Source organism: Photinus pyralis, unplaced genomic scaffold (assembly GCF_008802855.1).
Source record: "Photinus pyralis isolate 1611_PpyrPB1 unplaced genomic scaffold, Ppyr1.3 Ppyr1.4_LG2, whole genome shotgun sequence".
NCBI classification, from domain to species: domain Eukaryota; kingdom Metazoa; phylum Arthropoda; class Insecta; order Coleoptera; family Lampyridae; genus Photinus; species Photinus pyralis.
Window position 1 is genome coordinate 19,055,896 of NW_022170403.1, and position 27,828 is coordinate 19,083,723.

Here is a 27,828-nt window from a genome sequence, read left to right on the forward strand (position 1 = left end):
TTCAGCGACAATTCGCACAAAACGGAAACAGTAAAGAATTCTGTGCCTTGTTCTGGAATCTTGCCGGATGCACTTATCTCTTAGGTCTTAGGTGTTTGGAAATTAACGACGCCTGCTTATTAATTTCGGGGGTTGATAACCAACGCCGGTGATCCCTTCAAGTCTCTCAATCTTATCCCTCATAAATGCCTTTTTCATAACCAAGGGCAAGTGTTAATCAAAACAGCTCACCAGCTCAAAATAAAACACGCTGCACTTTTTAAAATAATGTGTATCAATAAATGGAAAGTTTTAGATTTATGGTGAACTCGGTTTTTGGTGCACTCAATTCTGCACTCCGTGCAACTTATTTTATTGTTTATTTTATTTTGCCTTTATTTTAGAGTGGGCGGGGTTTCAGCCAAGGCTGCTCTACCAACCCAACCCACTATACATTTACAAATATCCATGCTTGAACCCGGATTCGAACCAGCGACCCTTAGCACCACACTTCAGCTTTAACTGAACTGCGCCATACGGGCCGGCTATTATCACTTTTTATTTTGTTTTATCACCGAGATAATTTGGCACTTCACCATTAATACACATACTGGCGCCTTTCCCAATTTGAACTTTTAAATAATGGACCAGCCTCTTACAGCATTTCTACCCAACTACAAAATGCATGCGACCTTCACGCATAAAAAGCGCTCTCTGTGATCCAGACCTGCAAAGATTCTCCCCGCTACATATTCGTTCACCTATACAATGTAACGCAGGCCGTCCTGCTCACTATCACTATCGCATGATAAAAACAACAGTGCTTTCGTCGACCTAGTATAATATTACGTGATAAATTAACACGTTAACGATGCAATATGAATTTTTGAAAAAACTGTTATAGAGTTTAGGTCATAAAAACCGAGTTCAAGTCATGAGAAAATTACAAGAAAAATTTTGAGCCGGATTTTTTTATTTTTTCGGACATGGTCTTGCAAGTTTTAAGTTTAGATAAGCTATGGAATGCCACCAATGGACGTTAGTTCTATTTCTATCGACTCTTTCGTTGCTGGGGGTATTCCCTACCTCCAGACCCCTCGATTCTACGTTCGCTGCGGTACGGAGAAGACAATCTCATAATCCATCCCCAGCAGCTGTCATAAGCGTCCCGAAGCGTAAACAATTTGTGAACGGTGTTGCCAGGGGGGGGGGGGTTCTACATGAAAGTTGTTTTATTTCCCATAATAAGACAGCATTTTTATTTCTGAAAACAAATGAATAACGAAAAATAATTGAATTTTTTTAAATAGCAATGCACACTTTTATAGGCTCATTTCATAGACATTTTTGTTCAATGAAGTAACACATTAGTACCCGTGTAGAAGAAATTAATTTTTATTTCAAGCTTTTTTTGATAGATTATGCCCGTGCTTTCTATCTAGATTAAAACGTTTAATAAATTCGATTTTCACACAAATTCAGAAGTTTTGAGTTCAAGTCTTGAAATTACTAACTTTTCTTATTTTTAAAAATTCAGAAAATACAGGTTTCTTTGGGTTTTCAACTTTTTTTAGGGGTAATACGTTGAATAAATGCGATTTTCAACTCCTAGAATTCTAGGAATTCTATTCCACGTATTACCCCTAAAAAAAGTTGAAAACCCAAAGAAACCTGGGTTTTCTGAATTTTTAAAAATAAGAAAAATTAGTAATTTCAGGACTTGAACTCAACACTTCTGAATTTGTGTGAAAATCGAATTTATTAAACGTTTTAATCCCAAAAAAAGTTGAGCTCCGATTCATTAAAAAAAAAGAGATCTGGACTTTCTGAATTTGTAAAAATTCCAGAAATTGAACTCAAAATCTTTGATTTGGTGTCAAATTCGGATTCATTTATTCCTTAAAAAAAGTTGAGCTCTTCTTGCATTTAAAAAATTTAAAAAACCTGGACTGAAATTTGCAAAAATCAAGAATTCCAGGTATTGAAATGACCAAATTTGTATCAAATTCGAATATATTCAACGTTTTACTCCTAAAAAAAGTTAGGGTCTTAACTATTCATTAAAAAAAACTAAAGAAGCCTAGGTTTTCTGAATTTGCAAAAGTTTGACACAAAATAAGAATTCCAAGAATTGAACTAAAAAAAACCTGAACTGAAATTTGCAAAAGTAAAGAATTCCAGGATATGAACTCAAAATTTTTGAATTTACGTGTTAAATTCGAATTTATACAACGTTATTCTTACAAAAAGTTGAGATCTTTCTCATTTCCCATTTGCATAAGTTGAGAATTCCAGGTGTTCAATCGCAGAATAATCTGGATTGAATAGAATAATTAAATAATCGTTTGCAAATTATACATGAATGGACACTAGGTCAGTAAATTAATGCACATTAATTATTATGAAATGTTTCTACACGTAGGTAGTAGGTCACAATTGTTCAGATGCAGAAGGAAATTAATTGTACTGTATTGACTGATTAGGAATAAATTAGTATTTAGCTGATTGAGGATTTCCAGCAGAAACGTGCGTCGCGAATAAATAGTGGGCGGGCTTATAAGAGTTTACGATGAAATCAAAATTTTTGAATTTGAGTAAAATTCAAATTTCTTTAATGTGCATTATTTATTCCTGGGATTTCTAAACTTGCAAAAATATGTCCAAGTTACGAATTCCAGGAAAGATCAAAATATTCCACTCAAAACTTTTGATTTGGAGTCAGATTGAATTTATTTAATATGCAATATTTATCGCCAGATGCATTTATAAAATCAAAGCAACCTGATAGTTCTAAATTTGCGAAAATATGACAGATTATCCAGGAAAAGTTCAAAAATTCAAAGTTTAGTATTTCGGGAAAATTTTGAAAAATCCATCCACAACACCTAGACATTTCGCTTGATGATGAAAATGTCGACTAGCTCTCAGATGATGCGAAAAAAACGACCGAATCAGACAAACGCGAACTCTTTTGAAAACAACCGAGATTGCTTAATGAAGTTCTTGAGCAATTAGCCATAAATACCTCAATGCCAACATTTAGTTTTTTTTTTGTTAATTATTAAATTTTTGTTAAATTGTCTTAATGAATATTGACTTTATTGGTACCACTGGAAAGCATTTTTCAGTAACTTTCCAATGGTGCGTCACAAGTATGGGGTTGCCATTTAGGATTTTTGAAGAGGGAGGGTTAGGGGGTGGGGTTGTCACTCATTACGTTATTCTGGTTCCCTCTCGATACCCCCGAAACGGTTTTGCGCGATTTTCAATATCTTTTTTAGTTTGGAAAATATGGCCGACTGCAAGTTTTAAAATTGACACCCTGTATATTGTTGATATTATAAAGCTCAACATCCGCCATTTTTGATTAACCGCTATTTCTTTGAGCTTTGAGATGGCAATCATGGTTTTTTGGCACCCTAATAAACCTGTCTAACCACTGCAAAAAGGAAAATTGATACCCCCAAATTATACCGTCATGTTGATATGGACTAAATGGACTATTTCTTTCCCAAGAGTGGAAATTGTTGTAAAGCTGCACCGTGTCGTTTCCTTCATGATCCTTACCCGATATGTTGGAGTTTCAGGACGAAAGCGGTTCTAAGGAGGGGGCAGTGTAACGCTTCAATTTTCTTTCCTCAAACACTAAATTCCAATTTTTCGACTTTTTCGTATTTAAATTAAAACTTCTCACTTCATGATTTCTCCCAATTTAATATTAGCGAGATTTTACGCACCTTGACGCAGTCTACCGGTTTTATTATAACGCAAATACCAATATACCTATTTCAATTTTAGATAACATCCATCGTTGGAAACGGTAATAAATTGTTATGAAAAAAAATGAAAAGGGCCAAAGTGAAAGCGAAGATGGCAAGTTTTCCAACGTACCGTATATTAAATTTAATCCATTTCAGTAAATTACTTTTTCTTTTCCCACCGAATGACAATATCATAAATCCGGCAGGCTTACAGTTCGTCTTTGTTTCTCGGCCGATCTTTCAACTTTAATCATTTCAAAGTTCGTACACATTTGTAAAGCTCCAGTGAAAGGGAGTGGAAGGATTAGGTGATTAAAGAGTACTTACTTCTGGCATCTTGATACGTATCATCTACGAGCTGATGGAAAGGGTTCTCGGTATAGCCCTGATGGTAGGGCGTTTTCCACTGAAGCGCCCTGATTATCGTAAAACCGGCAGCTGTTAACGACTGTTGTATGGTAAGCGCGACATTTCCATACTCGAAGTCTGGAGAGTCGAGGTAAAGGAGGACTATCTGAAAGTGAGGGGTTTGTATCGCTCCCACGCTGAAAGTGTCACTTACGTGCGTCCAGTTAAAAGTTTTCAAAAGCGAGATTATCGACTTCGATATTTGTGTGTTAGGCGGCTTCGTACGGGCAAAAGTTGGAAATCTCCTCTTATCCGATGTCTCGTAATCTGTACAAAACTAAGCGCAGGGTGGATTAAACGAGTTCGTTAAAACACTTACGTAGGAAATCATCGGCAGATTAAAGGCGGCCGCTAAATACGCCTCGTGCTTGCAAGTCTCTTGCGGGCCAATGAAGACCGAAACGTTCCGCGTCCATAACTCAGCCGTTTTTTGAACGCTCACAATCTCCTCGCCGTACGTTTCGGCCACAATAAATTCGAATTTATGGCCTCCCTCCCCGAGCTTTCCATTATTCACTTCTTCGACCGCCAAAGAGATCGCTCCAGATATTGTAAGGCCGGGACGCGAATACTCGAAATCTCCGGCTTTCCTTTCGGACCCAGTTAAGTAGCCCAATATGAACGTTTCCGCTTTGACCTCCTTTGTCGTCAGAAAGACGAACGTCAGAAATCCCCACATTATCTGGAACAGAAATTAAAATCTTTACAGTCTTCGAAACGTAAATTTTTACGGTAGCATCCTCGTAATATCCCAATACGAGAAATGTCGTGCTCAATTGAGCGTCTCGGAGATAAAGGAGGATATTTTCCAGCTTATTTAACGAACACGGCTAAATCGCAAGTTTATTGGAGCAACAGTTTTCCAGCACCGGGACGTTGCAAGTGCACTCTGCTGCGACAAGCTTTTCGCGTCATCCCCCGCTATCCGAAAGGACAACCTGTTGTTTTATCACCGGGGATTAAATCTTAAAGATGGATTTTCGATTGACTTACCGACTCCAGAAAAAACCTTTTAGCTTCCTACAGTTCAAAGACCTAATAGCTCCACTAATAGAAACGTTCATTTCATATTTTATTGCATTCGGTATAGATACTTAGCGAAGGTATTGATCGTTTCGAGATTATGTAAATATTTTTTTGATGCGGGCTCACGACCGCAGATACTTTTATTACTGTCGTCGAAGTTAATAAAATCAATCGCTTATTGTCGACTATCGCCCGGTTTTTATTCGCTTCGACAAACTTTTTAAAATTTCGGTCAATAAAGAAAACTTTCAGGTCAATTAGGACCGTTTGCGGTTTCTCTCTTTCCATCATAAATTGCCTACAAACTTGACGGTTATAAATTGAGATGTTTATGAGTAAAGTTTAGAAAGTCGTTTAACGCTCAAAAATGTTACCGATCGCTTCTCATCAACAGTACCGGTAGAATCGAGTATTTAATATCCTTTCCTCAGTTTCCTTCTCCATGTGATGCTAATGGCATTGGAATATAATTCGAAAAGTTACTTTTATATTTTTAATATAAAAAAGCAGATCTGCAACAAGTAGCAACATGGCATCGTTTCTGTGACTATATCTGCAAAACGATCCCCCATGCATAAACTTCTCACAATGTGGTCAAATATGATTTCTACTATTCGAGATTGAGACCGAGGACCTAGAGTCAAACACCTGGTCTCTTTTTGTCATGAATTTAAATCACTCTGTACATGCAATTTACAGTTTTACGAGTTGTTTTGCTTAAATTGATCGTAAATGTGTTTTGTACTTGATTTGATTTATCGTGTTTTTCACTTGAGAAATGTCACTTATTTCTTCTTTGTTGACTGCATTTGACGATTTGAAAGGTTTTATGTGTATGTTTTTCTCTTTGACATTGTGTTGTGGTTGAGTTAGTTAGTTGAGTTCTTGTATTTGTGTGAGTTATGCCAGGTTTTTTGCCCATAAAAGGTTTTCCTGCCATCGCCTTGTTGTGTACGCAATGTACTTTATTGTTTTTTTCTTCCGCACACAAACCTGCATTTTTTATTCAATTTATATCACGTTCCAACACAAAAGAACCGACAGTATACACTACGGAGGACCGAGTCGACTGCTACCAAGATTCAAAGTGCCGCGTTTCAACTTGAAAGTTAGACGGTGGTTTCCCAGAGGAAAGGCCCTACAGAAGGTACGATTTGTCGTACAACTTCTCGTACCGTGTGTGGCGTTATCGCTCGACATATCTTTTACGTTTGTACGACAAGTCAAAACGATATTTGATACCGTCTGTAGTTCGTTTTAATTCGCTCGTTTATCGCTATACTGAACCAGCGTTCATCTTTCGTATGAAGCGGTACATACATAAATTTTCCTGTGCTTAAACGAAATTCGGAAAAATTTTAAACTGCAAAGCGAGCTACCGTTACACGTAACAAACATATGAAATATCTACGTAAATTTTACCAATACAGTTCAATTTGACAACAATGATTCAAGAGTAATTTAGTTCTCGCTAATTTGAGTACGTATTGAATCAGAATAACAAAAGTATTGCGATGTGCAATGGCAAGCGGTCAATAAATCACCCACAAGCACCTGTCCAGCTAGCTCAATTAAACACAAGTAGTAACAAAATCTTTTATATGAAATGATTATCATTTTTCCAGGGCACGTCCAGCAAACTAAAAAAAAGGAATGTGTACAGGACTCATAAGCAAAGTACCACACACAAGTGATCAATTAAAACAATTAAGTAAAGAAATCTTAATTATCTTAACGTGTACATAAACCAAAATAATAATAATAATAATAATAATAATAATAATCTTTATTTCCTGTAGACGTATAAAAATGTCCAATCGTAACAGAGGGCACAAACACAGACATCAGAAACCAACTGATGTTGCTTCTGGAACTGCACTTCTTTACTACAATTGCACTTGAATATCAATTTATGGCACTGGGAAAGGTTTCATAAGCGATAAACGAACGATACGAGAACACTTCCCATTAATAAATGGGTTTCGGATTGCGATATAGGTAATTAATTTTTTTAAACATATGGCATAACCTAAAAAGAAACGTGTTAACAAAGAGGAATGATATGAAAATAACTTTACCTCAAGAGGAATATAACCTTTTCTCATTCGCGTAAAGACTCTTAGATAAATAATTTAAACAATTTTGGCGTGATGATTCTGGAAATTTCAAATCAACATTTTTCGCAAAGATCGACCTGTCATTTCAACGACAAAAGCAAAAGTGATATTTTTCGCAATACCAATGGTGCCAACGACTCCTAACGCACTAAGAGCGCCTTCAGTCAGTTATACAAACGAAGAGTACAGTGCCACCATACTCAGAAAAGCCCCGGAAAATATGCGAACTAATTTTGAAATAATTCAGGCTGGCCAATAAAAGTCTGCAAATCGACGGGATACATTTCGCGCCATGATTATTAATTATTCCGTTTTGACAGTTGACGCTTTACGTTATTTTAGTTTTCACTTTGCTTCTTGTATTTGTTTTATTTTACGTTTTCCGTCTCCAGTTTCATACAAACTCGTCTTTTTCAAGACGCATATAGCTTGGATCTACGATCTGATAAGGTATGTAATTCCCTTAAACTGTTTTTAAATTTTGCATCAGAATGTACGGTCTAAATTTCAAGCGCCCTCGGACACGCCCTGTCAGAGACTTTCTGAGCGTGGTGCTACTGTATATTGAACGAAACAACGGGACGTTACAACTTTCAACTGCGTCTACGTAAAAAATTAACACCTGTGTTTTCTTATTGGTGAAAGACATCTGATTAACTACACTTCATTGGCTTTTACGCACCCATAACAAAACTTCTTGTCGCAACGACCGGATTTACAAAAGATAACTTTAACAAAACATTCATCCAATGAATTCCAGATGTTTAAATGCAATCTTTTAACGCGTAATAAAGTTACAATTACAATAAACAAAGCAGTTATTTAAACAAAATCAAACATCAAATAAAATCACATTGACTTTCAATTCAAATACGATCGAAATTGTGTTCAATCTGAATTAGTGACCAACATTTAACGTCAAAAATCAATCAAAATAATCACATACAGGGTGACCCATCATTATTATCGGTGGTGAAGCCCAAATAAATCGTCCGCAGTATGTGCGTGTAACTAAAAATTTTCCAAAAAATGTAAAAATCTGAATAGGAGGTCATGATTTTGTACTGAAGTTTAGTTCTAAACAACTTTTCTCAATGGCATTTTTCAGTGTTCTTAGAAATTATGGTATGAAAAAAATCCTAAACACACTAAATTCGGGCGGGGACTATCTTATAACTCAAACCCGTTTACATGCTATTTATATCACAGATCTTTCATTAACATAGTATGCAGGAAATGCCGAATACGTCAACACCTTGCCAATAATGTGCTTAATATTGCTTTCCTATCTTTGCAGTTTACTTCCTGCTAGTAAAATCGTATACACATTCCCGATTATTCTGCATTTCCTTGTTATTCTTAAAGAACTTACTTACTTAAATTTGGCGGTCGCTTTGGGGCCGGGTACTTTAATTTCCGAGTCAAGTAATGTCATTTTACTGATGAGTTTTGTATTAAATTTTACCCGAAATCGTATTTTAATATAAAATTTCAATTTTCATATAGAACTTTTGATTAATGCCAATCTATCATTAATGACAGGAGTCATTATAGACATTTAGCAATGTGATAGGTGCGGCAGGAAAAGTGACAGGTGCGGACGGTAAAGTGACAGGCGGCAGGGAAAGTAGATTGGCCTGCCTCTGTCATGGAAACTATCATTTTCCTGACATAAAGTAGGCATGAAAATTAAGGTTTCATGACGATTTTGGGTAAAAATTATTCGATTTTTAAGAAAAATTGGGCATTTGCAAGCGTCAGTATATATTGTCAAAATTATTACTTAAATTTTGATTCCAGGTTTTATATCTTTTATCTTGGGTAAAGTAAAAGTCATATAAATACATCTACTATGAAACATTAAAAAATAGCTCACAGGGTGTTTTTTTGTAGAATCCAAAGTTACAAAACTTCATATTAAAAAGCTCACTTTTTTTAAATGGAACACCCTGTATATTTTTCTGTCATATTTTAGCTCTTTCAAAAACTTTCAACTTTTGATAATAATGGCCTATATACCTATGTTTGATATTTTTCAAAATATCTTGGATTTCCTGGTTTTTATATTCTAATCTTAAATAAGTTATTTGTAATTTACATAATAACGAGGTGGCCATGCAAAAAAAGTACAATTTTTATCTGCCTCGTTTGTTTGGTAGGAAGTAACTCGAAATTTACGTGGTACACCCTATATATATTTGCACGCAATTTTGCACCTGATACTTTGTATTCGCTAATTCATATGAGGATGGTGATAGGAAATAGTTATTTGTGCAACTAGCTTGAAAGTGATACTTTTTTTCATGAATTTGCAGTTTGATTAATGAGGGCGAAGCCCAAGTTAATCAAGCAAATTCATGGAAAAAAGACACGTTCAACACGTGTTGTACACGAAATTTTTTTGCATAGTGATCCATAATAACCCACAATTGAATAATTTGATTGACATTCGCAATTTACTGTCACTCAAAAGTGGATGCTATTGTTCATAGACAGGACTAAACTCCATGGAAACGCATAGTAAAAGTCATGAAGAAAAGTACCACTTTCCATACGATTTTTCACTTATAATTGCACAAGAGGTTTGTATTTTACCGAGTAAATTTGGGTTTTTAAGGTAATGAAAATCTGTTGCCTAGCAATTAGACGAGAAAAACTGTCAACTAATAAAAATGCGACACCGAAGATAGAGCATTTTTAGGTTGACAGTTTTTCGAGTTCAATTGCTAAAAGGAAACAGATTTAAATTGCAACAACCCAAATTTACTCGGTTTAAATACAAACCTCGATTGTAATTCGGCAGGACAATTTAACGAACAAGAAATTCACCCAACTAATCAATTATTGACAGACGTCTAACTAGTCATATGGGAAAGGATAATGCGATAATTGGTTCGAAAATGAATAAGTGAAAAAACCACTATACTGCATTCATTATAAGAAGGTAGTAGATGGCGCTGTGTTTGAAGATAAACACATACAGGAAAACTATAAAACGGCACCAAATTATTGTAAAGTAAAAATATTCAGCACTGCGAACAGAAATAAATCTTTGACAATAACAACTAATGACACTTCGGCAGTTTAGTTGGCAACATAAACTACCACCTTACAAAATACACCAGTCGTTTTATGTTTCATTGTAATACTGACTCGTGTTTTAACCAATCACAGTGAAGGTCAAAGCTTCCCTATGCTTTCTACCGCTACCTTCTTAAAATGAATACAGTATAGTGCATTTGTCGCTGGAAAAGATGCAGGTAACTTTTGCCGCTGTCAAAGTGACAATTGCACTGCGGCTTATGGGATTTTTTATACATGAGTTGAATTGTCGTTAAAAAAAGGTCCGATAATTTCCATCACTATGTAAAATAGTATATTAAGATACAAGTGTATAATCAAGTCTTTAAAGCACGCGCAACCAGTTTAAGGGCACGACGCAAAGCGGAGTGCCTTTAACGTTGCAAGTGCTTTAAAGACTAATTATACACGTGTATCTTATAGTATTTTTTATTATACCTGCAGTATAATTTAAAAATAGAAAATACAATGAAGTCATATTGACGTTATACTCGAATACATGTCTAATTAAGTGGGCTGGGTGTTCGTAATTTCACGATTGCCATGGAAATGTCACTTTACGTTTGCTTATAAAAATCATCGTCTTTGTGAATTAAACGATTTCCGTTGAAAAAGATAATACACCGCCCATTAAATCGATTGTGGTAAAATCTAAACAAACGTTGGTAGGTGTAAAATCCAACTCCAGTAAAGCCTATTATAAAGAATATGAAAAGTTGTTTCCATGGATGAATAGGAAGTTACTTACGAATACAGTCTTAAATGCATCCATAATGCTGGCATATATGAAGGAAATGTCAAAGGTATTTAAATCTTCTATATTTTGGTGCATTCATTCAAAACTTTAAAGCAATGCTGCGATTAAAAAGTGGAACAGATTTGGAAGCATACCCTAAATTACGCGCGTTTGTGAAAGCTTCAACCAAAGGATAGGTACAAAAGCCAAAGAAATGTTCTGCATTTACAGAAAGCGACCTAAGAGGATTTTTTATTTCACCCAGATGACAGTTTCAAAAGTCATACTTGAAGTATCGTTACTTAGCAACTTTAAAGCACGTGTGTTTTAAAGGCCCTTTTTCGCACGCATTTGAGTGTTTAAAACGGAGATTGTGATTCAGGTATAATAAAAAAGCCTATTTAGAAGTTTCAAGTTATCCGCTGCAAACATTTTATATTTCTATCGTCAATTGTTACGGTACAGGGATAACCGTACACAGTGTAATGTAGTGTGGTGAATTACTAAAAGTAATTTCGTGCTAAACACGGTTTTAGCCCCGAAATCTTTTCCCCCCAGACGCCAATTAAACAAATTAGTATTTTCATTACCATTTGGTTACAGAGTTCACCTCCATTCAAAACAAGCGCAATACGTAAACTTATAATGAATCTCCTTTGTGCTCCGAACAACAATTACAGCCTCCACTGACAATAGTTGGCGAAGCATGTTTCATGTTAGTTGTCTTGTCTTCATGGACCTGTATAAATTCATACGGCGCGATGAACTCGGGATAAATTGACTTTTTATTTCGATTTCGTCCTCCCACGATAAGATTGTCGAACTCGATCCATCTGTCACCTGTAAAGTAGTTAATTTAAAACCATGACGCAATGTTTGATGCGATTCCCCGTCACGTCTCCTTTGGCACACCTCGCCCTCATTTTGCAGAACTTTGAGCCACCGAGAACGCTAATTTCCGCAACGCTTCGAGAATTTAAAAAAAATCAACGTAAAAGGCGTCATCATTAAACGCTGGCCCATTATTTTAATGGTTTTAGATGAAAGTGCAGCCATGTCATGGAAGAGGCAAATCCGTGGATCGCGAAAATGTAAAAGATGCGACCTAGTTAATAATCACAGGGGGAGACGCGTATTCGTCCTTTGTAGTCTTACACTTAATTCAATTTTCCCCCCTCTCGATCGAACCTTTTTGAGGTGTAATTTTCACTGCATCGCCGCGCCGTACGAATTAGTCTGGTCGACCGAAAGCGACAAGAAGAAAAATCGGATCCGATCAAGTGTATATTGGGCATCCGCATGTAAATTTTTTGTCAAAAACACGCGGAAAAGTTATTGCAAGCTCGACTGACGTCCCAATTACGTTGTAAGGAAAACTTTGCGAAGTTTACTTAGAAATCTACAACAATAAAATGTGTTTTATTTTCTTGGTATTTTTTCAAGAAGTTCGGAAATAGGATGACTTTTAAAATAACAATCAGGCTGGAAACGTCTAATTTTAGATGAGGTTGGAACTACAATTTTTGAGTTCATATTCACTAATGGGGAAAGAAAATGATATTTATTCATAGAAAGCCTTATTGAAAGCGAGATTGGGTATCATAGCTATACAGGTATTGTTGTATAAAAATGGAAAACATCACTGTCGTGTCTCTATCCGTAAGTAAATGTAATCTGAGAATCTCACGATATTTCCATTAGAAACCCATTTACCTCACCTTGAGAGGCCCTCAGATGAAATCGAGGTGTTTTCTTTGCGTCCCGTTTTTCTGTTTTTACAACCGATGACAGTAGATCACCCTGTCAATAGAACCTAATTAGAATGAACGCAACTTTTTAAATTTCGCCTTTCATACTTACCGAACTGTATGAAATAATGCAGCCTGGTCTGGTGAACATTTTATCGTGTAAAATATGGGTAGCGGGGCACATAAAACCATCATATTAGATTGAATTATACGATATAGGTTATCGCATACCCGCATCGTTCCGGCAACGTAGGAAGCGAAACAAAAAATTCGTGGTCCCGAATTTTAATTGTGGCAAGCGTCTAAGTCGCGAATTACAATGGCTCCGTTTCACTGGAGTGTTTGAATGTGATAAATGCTGTTTATGGATTATGGTTTTGCCGGAATGAATAAAAGGGGTTGAAGATGTATGGCCGCATTACGAATGCCTCATGTTGTTAGATATGTGTAGGGTTATTGAAAAGCGCGCGTCACGTTTTGCATGTTATTGCAGTAGAGGAAATTGGGGAAGACTAAAGAATGCCGTTTTGGAATGGATTTTTTAGTATTTAAGGAAAAAGCGTCTTTACCTGACAGAATCGAATTTTATCGTTTAGAATTCGTAATATTCCTTGTCGCATGAAACTTTTTTTCAAAGAACGCTGTGAGTAGAGGATTTAAACAGATTCAGAATTTAACATCCGAATAAAGTCTGTTCATAACAACATCAGCAGATATCATGCAAAAAAAGGCTCACAAATTTTACATGAGCTCTGCTGATACGACAAGTTTTTTGTTACACGTTGTTGACATCATCACAAAATTGTAGCAGAGGCAGCAGGAAAATAATACGGTACAAGCGTTTACTTTAAAGTACAAGCAAAAAGGCAACAACACGCAGACATTGATGGATACAAACGCGTTGCGGTGAAGACAAAGCGCTGCATTCGTGCCAAATTGTGCTGGAGGAATGAAAAAGACGTCAATCAATTGTTCAGATAGCGTGAAGAATTTCTAAGCGAATCGTGAAGAAGGGTAAACTAGAATTAAGGACGAAGACGTACAAAAGTCAGGCTTAGTAAGCACGAAGAACGTCTAAAGAGGATATGTGAAGGAAGAACTAGTGAGCGAGACATGTCTAAAACGAGGGGACATAAAAAATGTCAAGCAAAAGGCGTGAAGAAAGTAGATATGCAAAAGAAGCATGACAACCAGGAAGGTGGCCTGGGGAAAGAAGGCGTTAAGAGACGAGAGGTGAAAGAGTCTTTTTCGGGATCAAAGGGAAGTACTTTTCTCGCCTCTTAAGATCAATTTTTACGGCTCTTTTACTCTATTTATATTCACTAAGGGTGTCTATCATGGAGATCTCGGAAACTATAGAAAATACGAAGTTGGTCAAATTAGGGATATGTCAGAAAAACCAAAATTTGCCCATTTCGTTATTATTTCTTTTTGGTGGTATTTGAACAAAATAATAAAAAAAAACACTTTCTCATTGCCACTTTTTGAGCGGTACAAGACAGCGTTGAGAGATTTTCGTTTCAGAAAGATCATCATCAACTTCATTTTTTATATAGCCCGTTAAAAAAGTACATACTGTATTGGGTATCATGTTTTATTACAAATACAACGATATACGGCACACAAAAAAAACAAAAGTTGGGAAGTGTTGGTCTCAACAGGATGGTGCACCCTCGCACAACGCCGGGAACATGGAAAATTTCTCCGATAGATTTTCTCGCTCGATTAAGGCGTTGTGCGAGGGTGCACCATTCTCTTGAAACCAACAGTTTCCAACTTTTGTGGGAAGAAATTTGAAGAATTAGCAGTGTGAGACTATGATCCATCGAGAACAGAATTGGTAATTGTGAATACTCGAAGTACGAATCTCAAGAAACAATAAAAACTAAGAGTAGAAGAATCTGAAGATTCCACAACTATAAACATTTGACCTCCTAAAAGACCCAAATTATCTAAAAAGATAGAAGAATCTTAAGAATTCACAAAATAAACAATTTAAAATCTGAAAGAGCGTAGTGATCTGAAAACATAGATTTAGAAAAGAATAGGAACTTTTCAGATCAGAAAAATGCAAAGAATTAAAAAAGGTTTCGAAGATGAAAAAATTAAAAAATCCCAACACATTGAAGGATCCGCAATATCTGAAAAATATGAAATATCCTATGGATATTGAAGAATTAGAAAAATGAATAGGAAGAATATAACGAAAAGAAAGATGCGAAAGAATTCGAAAAAGTTGAACTCTGATGAGTCTGCGACAATGAATTCGTTAAATCGAGTAACTTGAAAAGTTTCAGGAAACAGTCGCACAATCTGAAGAAATTGAAAAATCGAAAAGGTCTCAAGAGTATTTGAGGATTTCAAGAATGGAATAAATTTAAAGAAGTGAAGAATCCGACGAATTTTTATAATACCAAGGAGCTCGCATCCGAAGCATTAAAATTCAAGAAGAACCTAAAAAGGAGAATTTTGTAGAAATGTAAAGATTTGAAGAAAGAATCTTAAGAAACAAAAGAAAGCGAAGTATCCACAAAATTATAAAGATTCGACAACCTGGAAGATGCTAATTATCTGAAAACATGAAGTAAAAAAAGAATAGGAATTTTTCGGTCAAAAGGAAGATTTAGAAGAATCAGAAGAATGGAATAAATTTAAAAAGAACTTGAAGAAACGGAAGAATTTGATAAATATAATAAATTGAGGGATCCGCAATGTCTGAAAAATATGAAATATCCTGTGGATGTTGAAGAATTGGAAAAATGCGAAGAATGGGAACAATACCTCGAAAGAAAGATGTTAAAGAATGTTGAAGAGCGGGAGGAAATGAATTCGAGGAACCGAGTAATCCGAAAAATCTCAAGAAACAGAAGAATCCGAACAATCTGAAGAATCTAAAAGGTTTCAAGGGTGTTTGAGGATTTGAAGAATGGATTAAATCTAAAGAACTGAAGAATCCGACGAATGTTTAGGTTTACGAAGGCTCAGGAACCCGAAACATCAGAAAAATGAAACAATTCAAAAAAAGGGAGAATCTTGATGAAATTTGAGTGTGGGACTGTGGCCAATCGAGAACAGAATTTCTGAGTCGAATACACAGAAGAATTTAAAAAATCAAAACATTCTAACAAAATGAAGGATCCGCAATTCCTTAAAAATATAACAAATCCCATGCACATTGAAGAATTCAAATCATCTGAAATGGAGGAATGGGAAGAAGACGACGGAATGAGAGATAAAGAATTTGAAGAATGTGATCGATCTGAAGATTTGGAAGAATCACAAGAATCCGAAGAGTTAAAAAGAATTAAAGAATGAAGAAATGTATTAAGACTCCTCTTTCTCGTCTTTTTTACTACTCTTCCATGTCTCTTACTTCACGTCTTTTTCATAATTGTTTCCTTCTTTTTAGTGCATTTTTTTAAAGAATTATTTTATCCGTCATGGTATTGTAATTAAAGGTCTCAACAAGAGGAACGTTTTCTACCACATACCGCCCTCCACTGCTACTTCTTTTCAAAATGTGAGGGGAGGGGGAACCTGGTTTTATCCTTCTTGGTAGGTACTCTAATGAAAGGCCTCAACCAAAGGAATTAATTTCTACCAACCATAGCCCTCCTCCTCGACCTTTTATCGTGATGCGTTTTATCTCAAGAACTGATTGTCGGAGGAGGGTACTCGCAAAGACAAAATGAATCGTCTGAACGAGACATATCTGTTGGTGGGATCGATAATTTTAATCTTTGCTAATGAAATACTGATCTGCATTACCAAAAATGCGCTTTCATCATGCAAATGCTGATTTACAACTTGTTTTAAATTCACCTTACATCTCGCTTTTTCCTGTCTCATCTGTCCCTTCGCTCTTGCTTTCAAATTCTTTTGATTTTTTAAAAGTTCTGTTTATGATTCTCCAGATTCTTGAAAGCATAACGGATTCTTTAGCTTTATCGAATTTTTTCGATTTCAGAAATTGGTCACATGATTCAATCGATTCTTCAAATTAGCCTTTAGATTCTCTTCAATTTGTTTAGGTCTTTTAGATTCATCAACTTTGTAAAATCTGTTAAATTCTTTTTATTTTTTAAATTCACTCTTTTGAAATTCTTTGCTTTTTTTAAATACCCCGAATTTTTCGAGTATCAATTTTATTTGAATTTCTCAGATCACTGAGTTTCTTCTGAATTTTCCTCGTCCCGAATGTACTACATTTAAACGAGATGAATTATAAACAACGCAAGGAAGATTTTCACATGTACCGCTTCACAGCAAACGTTAGCGAAAGTATATCTGGCGATAACACGAAACGTATTGCGGAAAGCAAGCGCGGTTGCCACGACTTCTTCGAATCTAAAAGTTTCGTTTTGTTTAAATCCGTATACGTGACAGAAATGCGGGTTTTCTATTGGTTGTTAGGGCACGCCGGTCGAAGTCATTTGTGTTGAGAAATATGTCACTTTTCGGTTTTTCTGCCGGACGAAATTGAAATCGCGAGAGAAGCGGAAGAACGGAAATGTTAATCGAACTTTCGCGAGCGATCGCGTACACTTTTTGTGCGTAAATTTTTATATCCTGAAAAATTTATTGAAATTGAATTCTCAGAGAAGTTATAAAAGGAGGCGCCCAGCATTTTGTGTATGAGAGATTTTATTTCGCGATTTATTGAGTGAAATTTATGAGAGTAGGTGGTAGTAAAGAATTAACAGTTTAACTCCGGGTTAAAATATGGTCGAGCAAGTCGTGGAGAAAAGTTTAAACAAATTCAGGATTGCGACAAAGTGCCCCCCTTGATCATGCAGAAGTGCGCCACTGACCACACTTCGAGCTTTCAACGAATTGGTGCCGCGTTACCACGAGGGTTCGGGTTCAAGTAAGTGCTACATTTTTGAGTGAGTCCCTAAAATATGAGGAGCTATCCACGGAGCGGTTCAGACTGGCAACGTTCACACAGGACATGGTTACTACATCAAGAAGGGTACAAGCACCCACATTTCGCCCTGGATTCAATGACTAGACAAATCCCAAATGGAGACAACCCAAGGGACAACCATTCTATTGTCAATGAATATCTTGGGCCGATAGTAGAAATCAGGGCGTGTTTGAGGTGGTACAGGTGTCGGTGATGACGATGATTAAAACATATTGAAGGATTCGAAAAATATGAATTTTAAAAACGATGGATTTGAAGACTCGGAACAATTGGAATATAAAATAAAAAATCGAAAGAATTAGAAGAAACTACAACAATTCGATTATTTCTAAGATGTGGATCTAAATAAATGAATTGAAGAATTGGACAATCAAAATGATTCAAAAAAATTAAAGATACCGAAGAATCTTAAAAATATGCGAAGGACCTGAAGGATTCAAAACATCAGAAAAAATTGAATTGAAGAACGGGATGGATCGGAAGAAATGAAAGAGTTTGAAGAATTCGAAAAAGTATAATGAATTTGAAGAAGTCGAATAAATTAAAAAAATCCACAAACAATTGAAGAAGCTGAAGGGTTCAACAATCATTGGAATTTGAAAAATGTCTTAGAAAAATTAAAAATAACGGAAAACGCAAAGAATCTCAAGAATTTGATGGATTTGGAAGATGAACCAAACTAAACTGTAATATTATGCAACCGTTAAAATCGTTTATAAATTCGCTAATATTAATTGAACACCCAGTACCCACACGCGTAATCGGCATAATGAGTATGCATATATGATGGTGGTCTAAGGTTGATGTCACGTCTATCAAATAGCCTCGTTGACTTTATTTATAAATTTACCCACATATTCAATGAAACTAAATGATTTAATTGACTTTTCGTGCTTTACATAAAGCGGCTGACCTCAAAAGTGCCACAAAAATGTCTAGGAACCAAAATCACCACCCTTAATTTGCTTCGCATAATTGCGAATGTATTGTGTGTTTAACACCGAGACGCTCGAATTGAAATTTTACCCCTTATGGTCGCTTAACTACCTCTCCGCGACACTGAAACGCATCTGTCAACTTAATGGGGTATTTTGAAAGATCCCTGTCGGGAACGCCAAAAGTTTACGAGCTCACCAACAACTTCTTGATCGTCCCTCTAAAATTTTATTCTAATTTCGCCACCAAAGGGATGATTAATGAGGGAGAAACCCTCTCGCGTGGACTTTGTAAATTGAAGCGGGACGAGGAAGCGCGCCCGTCATAACTTTGTGGGCTAAGAAAATGAAGAAGTGACGCTTAATTGAAGCTCACCTGTTGAATTGCGAAAATTTTGTATACATTTTAAGGCGCCCGTAATTTTTGAGCCGATCTAATTTACATTTATATTGCTACGTTTGCGAAACTCGCATCGCAAGATTCGGTGAGGTGGAAAACATGTCAGACGATACCTACAGAAGTGCAAGAGTTTTTACTTACGTAGGTGTTAAGAAACGTCGAGGGATGTAAGCACGTGCACGAATGGGGAGTAACTGAACTGAATGGAATTGGGATGTCGTCTAGTGCTACGTCCCTTAAATTTCAACATTTCCCGCATGCTCTTTTCAATACCTAAGGAAATTTGTTAGAATCGATTAATTGTACATTTCGCAGTTTGCAATAATTGCGCACGGACAAATGCTATGATAGGATTAAGGCCGGAAGGTGATTACACCTAATCCAGGTTTATTTCTTGCCCTTTGTTTTACGACGTCCGCCCGTTTGTTGGAGATGGAAATTTATGTTTTTGATACATTGTTCTACTACAAATTCGCATTTGAAGATAATTGTGAGCTTTCGCTTGATGGGGATTCCTCTCCGCTTTGAGCTAATTGAAACGGTTTTCTTTGTTTTATTTATAACGTCAAGCGTCGTGTATTTGGATCAACAAAAAGACAGTTAGCTACGCAATAAAGGTAAAAGGAGTTCAAGTTAATTAGTGTTTTGGGACACAAAAACGAAATACTTATAAGCAAACCGATCTGCTTGCTTCAAAGCAAATTTGTCAAAGTTGCCCCTTATGTTATTTACCTTTCAGCTTAATAGAGCAATTTTGTCTCGACGTTCTTCTAATATAAATAATACCTTCAATTCTCTAAAATTTGATATAGCTGCTTAAGTACATATACACTATACAGGGTGTTTTTTTGGGAGCTTTAGTTAAAAGTTTCTGGGAAAGTAAAATAGGTAGGATTTTGAAAATTTGTACTTAGGAGTTACTCTGAAGGCCGAATCGATGTAAAATATTTTCAAAATGGCCGCACTTCCGGAAACACCGGAAGTAGATAGTAACTTCGTTATTTTAAATGGCAACCCCTATTTTTTATTGCATTTTTGGATTCTACGTGAAATTTCAGTTCTTTTGATACCCATATGTCATATCTGCCATTTATGGTTTTTAAGTTATTTTGACTTTAAGAAAAAAAAATGGCGGATGCAGATGGTACCTTGATAATTGATTACTTGAAAAAGGTTATAGTCATGGCAACCCATTTTTATCAGTGCATAGAGAATGAATAGGGCTTTCTTTTACTGTACTTAAAACAAAGTTAAGTTGCGTACAACCGCACCTATGGAGATCCAAATTTAAGAAACTTCAAAGTCTATAAACTCAGTTTTTTTAAATGGAATGACCATGTTCTTAATATTGCATGAGATAGAGAATCGAAATTGGCATATTTTGATATTACATGTTCCTATAGCTATCTTTAACAGTTTCTGATTTATTCCCATTTCATTGAATTGATCTCGGAATTGATGCCATTTTTTTTCGCATTTTCTTTTTAGTAGTTGGCCATGATTTTATAACAATCGAATTTTAAACAAATCAAGGAATGGATTCTTTAATACCACTGATTCTAGTTCTAGTCTAAATAATTCATTAATAAATAACTCATTTAATAAGGATATAGGACAGAAAATTTTTGAAAAATCTAAACAGAGTCGTTCAACTGAATTTCTTAAACAACGTATAAGTCTGGAAATTAAGAGAGGTAATGCGATATCTGTTCTAGCAAAAATTCCATACCAAAAATGTTTCAACAAAGTTTTTTATATTTTGCATTGAATTTATTTTGTTAATCTTGCATTTGCAATTCAATTCATTTTCTTAAATATTCTCTTGTAGAGCTTTGTATAACTTGTGCTTCAACGGTTTGTAGTGCATTAGGGGTACAAAATTTCAAAAATTCATACAATTTCGTTCTAGTTTTCGAATGAATGTACGGAAAGCACGCGCCGCGATTCTGCCCATTTCACCATAAATAACAATTAAATTCCAAAATAGGTGAAACCACTGCGAGTCATTTTTCGATTTTTGAAAAACTTATGTTAACCTATAACAGTGGGTGATGGATTAGTGTCACTAGATTTGTTTAAAATTCAATTGTTATAGAATCATGGCCGACTACTAAAAAGAAAATCCTAAAAAAATAGTGTCAATTCAATAAAATGGGAATAAGTCAGAAACTGTTAAAGATAGCTATAGGAACATGTATTGTCAAAATATGCCCATTTCGATTCTCTATCTCATGGAATAGTAAGAACGTGGTCATTCCATTAAAAAAAACTGAGTTTTTAGTCTTTGAAGTTTCATAAATTTGGATATCCATAGGGGCGGTCGTACGCAACTTAACTTTTTTTTAAGTGCACTAAAAGAAAGCCCTATTCATTCTCTATGCACTGATAAAAATAGGTTGCCATGACTACAACCGTTTGCAAGTAATCAATTATCAAGGTACCATCTGCATCCGCCATTTTTTTTCTTAAAGTCAAAATAACTTAAAAACCATAAATGGTAGATATCGACATATGGGTATCAAAAGAAGTGAAATTTCACGTAGAATCCAAAAAAGCAATAAAAAATAGGGGTTGCCATTTAAAATAACGAAGTTACTATCTACTTCCGGTGTTTCCGGAAGTGCGGCCATTTTGAAAATATTTTACATCGATTCGGCCTTCAGAGTAACTCCTAAGTACAAATTTTCAAAAACCTACCTATTTTACTTTCGCAGAAACTTTTAACTAAAGCTCCCAAAAAAACACCCTGTATACACACTGTCCATGTGCACATATGGTTTATACCTGGGCTGGGTTTATATGACAAATTTTTTTAGATCTGGATTTATATGTTCCGAGGATCGGTCGTGCTTAGTCTTAAAGTAAATTAATTAATATACGGGGTGTTTTTGGCGATTTCTAAAGATACGTCACAAGTTTTGAAAAATCTTGAATAATTTTGAAAACCTATATGATGCTGGGTCCAGGGAGGTGTGGTTTCAAACGACGTAGATTTTCATGTAGATTGCGGAAATGCGATACAATACAGGGTGTTCTGTTTGCTATCGACATCCGGTAAAACCCGAAGTGAAACGATCATAATAATTTTTTTTTTAAATAGATCATGAAAAACTATGTTCGTATGCATATTTTTAGATTTAGTTAATCAATGAAAGCCTGGTACTTTTAGTTAACGGTTTGCGTGAAACAGCCTGTATATATGTTAAAAAAATAAATTGTTCCTTTGGGGACTACCTCACCAGTTAATAAGTTTCAACATTTTTTCTTAGTAGAAATAAACCATACAAAGGCGTCATGTGCCTTTTACACAAAAATTTTCCCGGCGTATGGCTGAATAATCTGGCGTTTTCAGAATACGAGATCGGGTTAAAAAGCTAACGGACTTAACCAAATTTTTTTAATAACACCCCGTAAACATACGTAAGGTACGCCATTACTTTTACTGACTTCGTGTCTTGTTCAATCTTAAAAGATAGCACATTACATTCTCTTTTCAAAAATATATAAACAAAATATAAATATCATAGATGATATATATGCCATTTATATACACGTTATTACTTTAAATCACAGCACACTATGAAACAAAAGCTAATCTAGAAACGAAACTGTGTTGACATTTTAGCTGGAAAGACATTTTAACCGACAAAAAATAGAAGAAATAATACCGCCCAAATTTGTCATAAACAATTAACAAAGTGTTAATTTTTGCAAGAAAAAAGAGAGAAAATCGCTCTAAGCAGTTTAATTTTCATTATTCAACCCAAATCGTGTCTAATGAGTGGAATACTGAGGTCGTTCGGCAGATTAAAGCAATTATTTTCTTCTAATAAAGAACTACATAGATCAGAACAGAGGAATATAAAGGATAACATTGGCGACTTATATTTTACGGCTTGGGAGAGTTACTGGCGACAGTCTGGCCAACGATAAAATAATCTTAATGTTTCTTGCGTGCCCAAAACAACTCGGTCCGGATTTCGCGGGTTCGTGTGAATTTGCAATTTCAAGGGCCGTGCCATTGATGATTAAAGATGTCAGCGTTAACTAATTAGCTCCATTTTGTGGGTGTTTTTGTTAAGTCGGAAAGAATAGGGACGGGTCGAGAGAAAATAGAATTAGGGTATTCGTATTTTGGGCCACGGGAGCGTTAACTGCATGGTTCAAAATGTAGTTTTGTAACGTCACTTTCTTACCGATTAATATTCCTGATTTGCATTCCCCTTAAGTAACTCTTTGATTTTTGCTCTTATTTAAATTCTTACGCTATTTAGCTATTTCCTTTGTTACCCACTAGTTGAGATGTAAGCTATTCCCGTAGTAAATTTGTTTAGTGATAATGGATTCTCATGCGTTTCAAAGAACAAGTCTCAATAATGATCAAAAAAGCATTTATGAACTTAAAATTGATATTTAATCATCGCTATAGCATCGGCCAACATCTAAAAATCATATTGTGTGAATCGCTTGTCCTCTCACAGTTCAATTATTGTGATACTCTCTATGGCCCTTGTTTGGATGCAGCTGACAAATATAGAATTCACAAAATCCAAAATTCGTGCCTTAGATTGATTTATGGTGTAAAGAAGTATGATCGCATCTCTCATAAATTAACCGAAATAAAATGGCTAAACATGGAAAATAGGAGACTTGCGCATGCAGCTACTTTATACCATAAAATAATCATCGAAAAAACACCAACTTATCTTTACGATAAAATCAGATTCAGTTCCAATCCTAGATTTCCTACCTTAATAACTCCACCTTTACACAAAACCTCCATCTTCGAACGATCTTTCAGTTATAGCATTGCCAAGCTGTACAAACGCATTGCCACACTCCTGCAAAAACCTAAACTCTATAAAATTTAAACAGTATATCCAACGCTTCATACTTGATCGTCAAATATTGCAGCAAACACAGTGCAGTTCTCATGTTTTCGTCTAATACTAATTCATTAGTTAACAATCTATTCTGGATTCATTGCCATATAACCACACGCTAGCTAAATTCTGTATCGGTATTCTGTCAAGCTTAATGTCTTTCGTTCTTTAAATATATATTTATGTAAAATGGGTTAAGTGGAAGAGCAGAAGTAGGAGCTTGGGCAACTACTATCTGAACTTCGCCCTTTTAGTTACTATTGCTCTCGCAATGTACTAACTTGTAATTATTTTTGTTTATACTGAATTGATAATATGGGTGCAATATGTAACCAAATAAAGGTATTATTATTATTATTATTATACATTTCTTATTACAATAGTTATTTATTTTGGTGGTCGTGCAGATATTCTCTATGGTACTTTTCCTCTTCAGTGAAGTTTATGCTTTCGCATTGCTTACATGCAAGTAAGGTACGCCATTACTTTTACTGACTTCGTGTCTTGCCGTAAGGGATTTTTGTTTTGGCTGTCACCATATACCTTTGTGGTTTCTCTTTTCATGTGTGTGGCGGTGCTTCATTGAATTGTACGGATCTGTATTCGTATATAAACAGTACGAGGTATGTTGGATTACTACGCACATTTGTCTTAATACGTATGTTTTTTTAGAGCGTTATCTTCTCTCAAAATGGATTTCTTTTAATTCCCATCCATTTTTTATTATTTTTTACGTTGTATCTACCTGGATATTACCTACGCAGTACCTCAATGATATCACACTTTTATTTAGACCCGCCCTCTTGTTAGGATTGGTATTGGCGAGCGTCACGCGATAGGTTAGTTTCTACATTACCGGCTTGAAAAATTCTATCTACATTAACCTGGCTAATTTAATTCATTTTACCAACATTACTGCGTACCTACTCGAAGTTTATGCCTGGAGATTTCGATATTGATCCTGTTGTAACCGCAAGCATTTACGAACCCCCTTTGTAGATTAACGACCTTGTGAATAGTCACGTTTATGCTTCTGTACCCCGATGTTGTAAGGATAATTCGTGGTCGGACCAAACTTTGACTTTTGCTAGTGTAAAGTCATTCGAATTATTAATTCATATTAAGTATTAATTACGGTTTAGTATCAGATTGACCTCAGTGTCAGTTGTTAGAAATGCTTACGCAATATTGTTTGTCTTGTGGTCGTTTCAAATTACGCCGAACGCGCCCTTTTGAGCTCACAAGGTTGCGACCCGAAGTTGAAATGTATTTTTTTTTCAATTTTTCGTCGACTTCTTGATATAACGTTTGTACCTGGTGACCCAATAAGACTGCTCCTCGGCCATATCTCGAGAACCGTTCGTCATATGACTTAGGGGTAAAAAAATATTGGGTAAATCGGTCATGAAGAATCTCATCGCTGGAAAATATATTCAAGTTCTAAAAATGACCAACAGAGGGCGTAACTGCCATCGTAAATTTTAAAATTGCATTTCGCATAATAAACTAAAAAATTCACATTTTTAAAGAGAACCAGTTTATCTATCATTTTCGTAAAAATAAAAACTCAGTTATTTCAAAAACAAAGATGGCGTGAGGCGTTCAATTGTTTTTTCAATAACCTGCTTTAACTTCTTAACCGTTTGATCGATTTTAACAAATTTGATATGGTTGAAAATAGCATTCCTTGGGCAATGAGAATCGACCAAAATATAGTTAATAATAATAGTTGAATCCTTCTCCGCTAGGGGGCTAGTTTTGACACTATGACCCAAAACCCTAAAAAATCGAAAAAATCAAATGGAATAATATGACTTTATGATTTATTATAAGATATTGAGAAAATGAGATTAATTAATTAATTAATAAAAATGCTTAAATTGTATCTTAAATTTACTTTTTACGTATTTCCGGTATTTGTCGATGGCGCGAAAGAAAAGTACCGTACACTCTTAGGTAGGTCTTGGAAAATTAAACAAATGAAACACGATGCATTATAAAATATAATTAATTTGTAAATTATTCACCTGTGTTTACATTCAGAAATTGCAGTTTTTTGAATTTGTAATCTTTATGTCATATGACGAACGGTTTCCGCGATATGGCCGTGGAAGAGTCTTATTGGGTCACCCGGTACATACTGGTTTTCGATACAATCCAATTGTAACTACTACATTTGTACAGCTGTACCAATGTGGTTGCTAATTTAGGATGAACACAATTTCGATCGTGTTTTGCGAATTTGAGGTCAATGTATTTTGATTTTAATTGTCCATTTAGAAAGATAAGGAACATTTGGAAATGTTTGCCTGAAATGTTTTTTTTTAAGTTATCTCATGTTGTCCCCAGTCATTGCGATAAGAGTATTATCGCTTCGTAAAGCTAAGTAAGTCAGATAAGCAGATATTAGTGATTCGACGGCGCAATAATTTTAATAAGAAAGAGGGGACGGTTTCGGAGAGTCGAAAAGAAAGGGAAATTGTTTTAAATAGGAGAGACTGACATTCATTGTGACTCTTTTTGGTGGTTAACCGTTTTTTTTTGTTTTTGTGAAGTTTTTTTGGTGATTGATAGTTAAGATTTCTTTAATTAATTGTTTCAATCTGTCGCTTATTGCGTGATGTTTGTAGTCTGGCTCTGAGTGCCTATTTTTAATTCAACCTCATTTTGTCTACTAAATTTGCTTCATCTATAAATGTTCTATGTTACTAAATTACGACCTAGATAAGAGTTTTCATGTCATGCCAGGTGTTTAAATGCGCTTTAAATTCAGTTCTTTGAAATTGTGGTACCGATCAAGGATGCTGAGTTTTCTCAAATTAATAAAATTAAAATCTTCGCGAGATTTCTAGTTGTGGCCGATGCTGGACGTTAGTAAAATTATAATCATCTAAGATTTTTTCAGTAGCGGAAAGGCTACATTACAGGAAACATTTCGATGGATATTAATTTCAGATATCCGGCTAATTGGGTTACGAAAACTGAAAGAAAGCGAAAGTCTCATCTGCTCGCGTTACCGGAAAACATTCCCTCCACTCCTGGAAATTTCGAAACTCGTTAGGAAAACTAATCTCTTTTTTTTCTGGGCGCTTACGACGCCAACAAGTAAATTGAATGCCCTCCTATAAATAGAGCACAAAGTGATTCACTTTAAGTGGGAATGCTAATGACAATTGTGAACGTGACAGTCGAAGACAAATAGAACAAAAGGTCGCAAATTTATTTACAATCGATTAGCTCAAGGGGCCTTTCTTATTCTAATCAGACTTTTCTCATTCCTACTCGCATTACTGCCGCTTGGTGAAAGATGTGGCGCGATAGGAAGAATGGAAAGTTGTTGCTCTTTCTGTTTATTTACAAACTACGATTTAATGTATGGGGAAAGTTCGACGCGCTCCCCAATTCCGGCACGTGTATCCGTTAGGTGTATACACAATTTCTTTTCTATCCCCTGTAGAAAAACTAACAAAACATCTCTTTGAACCGCATAAGACAAAGGGTGCATGGAGGCGGTAAAGAAGGGGTCCAATAAACTCCATTTAGATATAATTGTACCTTTTTACGGAGGCGAGCCGCAATTAATTTAGACAAGCCAAGACCAATTAACTGATTAATTACAAATTACAATTAATGTCACTGACTTGTCAAATGAAGTAGGTATAATTACGACTTTGAAGAGAAAAAAATTGAAGCAGTCGCAGTAGATGCCAAGTGTTACTAATGAAGGAAGAATGAAGCCTTTTATGTTACCATTAAATAATTTACTGATAACTTGCTTAAATTTATCTCAATTGTGATTGCTTCTTTGTTCACTTATTGCTCACAAA

General features: G+C 35.5%; 1 protein-coding gene across 1 annotated transcript in view; it reads right to left on the minus strand.

Moving 5' to 3' along the window:
- Positions 1-19,302, minus strand: part of LOC116163862 (guanylate cyclase 32E-like) — a 36,698-nt gene extending 17,396 nt beyond the window's left edge. Inside the window, 4 exon segments of the mRNA XM_031477993.1 lie at positions 4,068-4,254; positions 4,303-4,425; positions 4,468-4,830; positions 19,260-19,302. Coding sequence (XP_031333853.1) covers positions 4,068-4,254; positions 4,303-4,425; positions 4,468-4,827 — 670 coding nt within the window. The 5' untranslated portion in view covers positions 4,828-4,830; positions 19,260-19,302.
- Positions 19,303-27,828: the final 8,526 nt, after the last annotated feature.